Source organism: Anguilla anguilla, chromosome 13, assembly GCF_013347855.1.
Source record: "Anguilla anguilla isolate fAngAng1 chromosome 13, fAngAng1.pri, whole genome shotgun sequence".
NCBI lineage: Eukaryota > Metazoa > Chordata > Actinopteri > Anguilliformes > Anguillidae > Anguilla > Anguilla anguilla.
In genome coordinates, this window is record NC_049213.1 from 41,410,842 (window position 1) to 41,413,967 (window position 3,126).

Genomic DNA, 3,126 nt, shown 5'->3' on the forward strand with positions numbered 1-3,126 from the left:
CACTGGGCCGAGTCCGGGGACCCCTGGCATGTACATCCCCCACTGCAGATAAAACTGCCAGAACCAGTTGAAAACATAACCTGAAACTGAAATAACGTCAAAAACCCCAGAAAGTGAACTATCACTTTTAATTCAGATATGGGAGTTACAGTGCAGGCGAGTAATTACACGCTATGGCAGCTGGGAATAGACCTACAGGCTACTGCCGGGCTCTGCGTGTAAAGACAAGTTTTACATTTCTAAAGGATTGGTTAGGGATGTGGCATGCAGTACTATCAAAGACAAAGACGACATTCAACTTCGCTTCACAATACGTCCTTCTCTCATATATTCTATGAAGATACAACGCTGCTGTCCCAAACATAGCCTGCATTTCTGCATCTGAGAACAAATCGCATCTCCAGCATTCTACGCGGAAATCCCCGGAGACGACCCAGCATGCACCAGCGGACATTCCGTCTATCCTGCGAGGACGTTTCCAAAGCTTTGTATGTTGTGGGTACAGAGCTGCAAGTGAACATCAGCAGGTAAATTTAGGCAACAGCCGTATGCATGGTTTCATTACATGGGAATAAGCTGACCATTCTTTTAAAAAAATGCTTTGCGCAAATGACTCGTTTCTCAGAACAGATGTGTTAAACATAACGCATAACGTGTAATTTTTTAACACACTTCCATGTCTAGTTAAGGGTAACACATTTTGTGTTACTTTCAACACAGTCTGTGTTATAAAGTACTCCTTTGTAACACATTAATTGCATATTTGTAACACTGAAGTTATAACTTTGACACAAAATGTGTTGGATATTAACACATCCTTTAGAGTGTGTGACACCAGTGTCGTAATTAGGCCACTCGTACATCATTGTAACATATCCAGTAAAAGGTTAAGTGCTAAATTAACTGAATGAAGTGGTGCCTACTTGGACTGATATGTGCTCTGTTATAGTTGAATTAACACTGGAGATTTACTATATAGACAGTGGACGTTACATAATACGAAACTTACACTCATTTTTAAGTAGCTTGGTCTCAACGTATAGCCATAAAGGACTATAATCTTACTCCTATTTATGGTCATCGTTCTCTATTGACTTTCCTTTCCATGTGGTTCTTCCACCCATTAACTCGGCTCTGTGTCATCAAATGTTTGCAAAATATCTTTCTTCGCCTGATGAATGACGGATCCTCATAACAGCCACATTTTAGCGACTGCTAATGCGTTAGGACAGCTCGCAAAGACGCCTCCTTAGCCTACTATGGAGATAGCAGGATAGAGTTATTGGACACGGACCTGGATCAGTAGCTTGCATTCTCAGGTGTAAGATCAGGTCTTAAGAATGAAAGGCTTCGGGGTAGATTTTAAAAAGGGTCATACCAACGCAAAGCAAATTTTATCATATAAAACCGCGCCATCTGACGGCGACGACCTGAATTGCGTCTCCTTGGAGAATCCGGAAAACTAACCAATCATAAGACGGCTGAATGAGAAAGCGGGTCGGGGAGGAGATACCTGTTATTTCCACGAAGTCGGGTTAGATTGCCTACTGTAAGCAAGACTGCTATTGTGCTACTGTTGGAGACACAGCGACACCTCGTCCAACTTTTGTCAATTTATATAACACAGTCCACTAGCACCAATAGCCATGGTTTTAACTCGGACACTCCGAATCGAGCCGGATACGACCACAGCAGCGATGTATGTAGTCGGCACGGAGCTGAACGTAAACTTAGACAGGTATGGTATTATTTATTTGTTTATCTACTTGTGTATTTATTTTCCCGTTACATCTGCATTTTTGTAGTGTTGTGGCTATTGTTTTGTATTTGTTTTTACAAAAGTTTAAGAGATAATCAGTTGGGTTGTAGCATGTAGCAGACACCTGTCTTGCTTCATCCTGATGACTGCATATAATGCTCTTAAGTAAATGCGTGTTTATTTGGTGCGTGAATTTGTTAAACACACGTATCCTAGTTGAGGTGAAAGACACGTTACATTTTATCTCTAATATGTCAACGTTTGCTACAAAATTTTCATTATTTGTAATTTTGTTATGTGTAAGTATTTGGAATCAAATGACTAATTGTCTTTCAACATGAACTCAGTCCCCTTGTTTCACTTGGCGGAAGGAACCGTGATACGGCATTTCTCTGCCACCGATGGAGATAAAAACATTTCAAGTAGTTTAAAGTCTGATAGAAAAACGATTCGTGGTTTCCACCCTCACTTTCTAATTTCCATGCGGGTTGTTGCTGAATAGTATTTAATCTATTTAATTACCGTTGGAGAAATACACTGCCTGTTGAAGAAACAATTAACAAAAAGCCCTGTTCTTTGTAGCACAATTCAGTTTCAGGCCTCTATAATGGAGGTGGGAGTCTATCCACACATTCTGGCTAGATTCCCTGCAGGCTACATCACTGTTTGTGCTCTTCAGTGTGGAAAGTTATGTCCTTGTTTACTTTCCCGTTTATAGTCGAATCAAACATACAGAGGAGGGTTTGAGCAACATTAGTCTCGGCAGTCCCTATAGTAGCACATACATTCAGTCTGTCGCTGTCTAAACTGTTGTTTTATCTAAACCGTTAAATACTGCCGTTGAAAGAATATGGAATTAGACAAGAAAATAATGCTACATTGCATAACTAGGGTAAAATATAGAAAACATATTTTATATATTCTATGTGTAGGCCTATACTTCTGGGGTTTTTTTGTTTTGTTGTTGAAGTAATTCAGAAGCTTTGCCCAAGGGCACTAAATCAAGTGTCACCTTGCGTAGCAGTGCAGGAGGTAGGGAACTGATAGCGATCTGGGGATTTCCGTGTTATGGCAGACGGAGGCCTGCACACACGCAGTAACAGCGAGATACACTGCAAGCCCACTTCAGTTCACATTTATTAAATAATACTTTCAGAATTTATTGTGAATAATTTTGCGCCCATCCACGTATCCAGTGTAATGGTATGTTGCACTGTTCCGATCATACTTTCTTGGTGTGCAGTATGCAGCTGAAGAAGAGATTTATTTAATTCTGTTCTCGAAGAGAGAGATTCAGTGGTCAGTGTTCCTATTGCCCCGAACGAGCTGTTCGGTATTAATTCCATCTTGTGCATTGTGAGTGATAT

At 40.6% G+C, this 3,126-nt stretch overlaps 1 protein-coding gene across 2 annotated transcripts in view; it reads left to right on the forward strand.

Annotated features, from left to right (window-relative positions):
• Nucleotides 1–269: 269 nt before the first annotated feature.
• padi2 (peptidyl arginine deiminase, type II) overlaps nt 270–3,126 on the forward strand; it is a 21,306-nt gene continuing 18,449 nt past the window's right edge. The window contains exon 1 of one of the 2 annotated variants that reach the window (XM_035387960.1): nt 270–527. In XM_035387960.1, the coding sequence (XP_035243851.1) occupies nt 439–527 (89 nt within the window). In that variant the 5' untranslated portion in view covers nt 270–438. Of the gene's footprint in view, nt 528–1,490; nt 1,739–3,126 lie in introns of those variants that run through there. The other variant, XM_035387959.1, reaches the window with a different exon arrangement.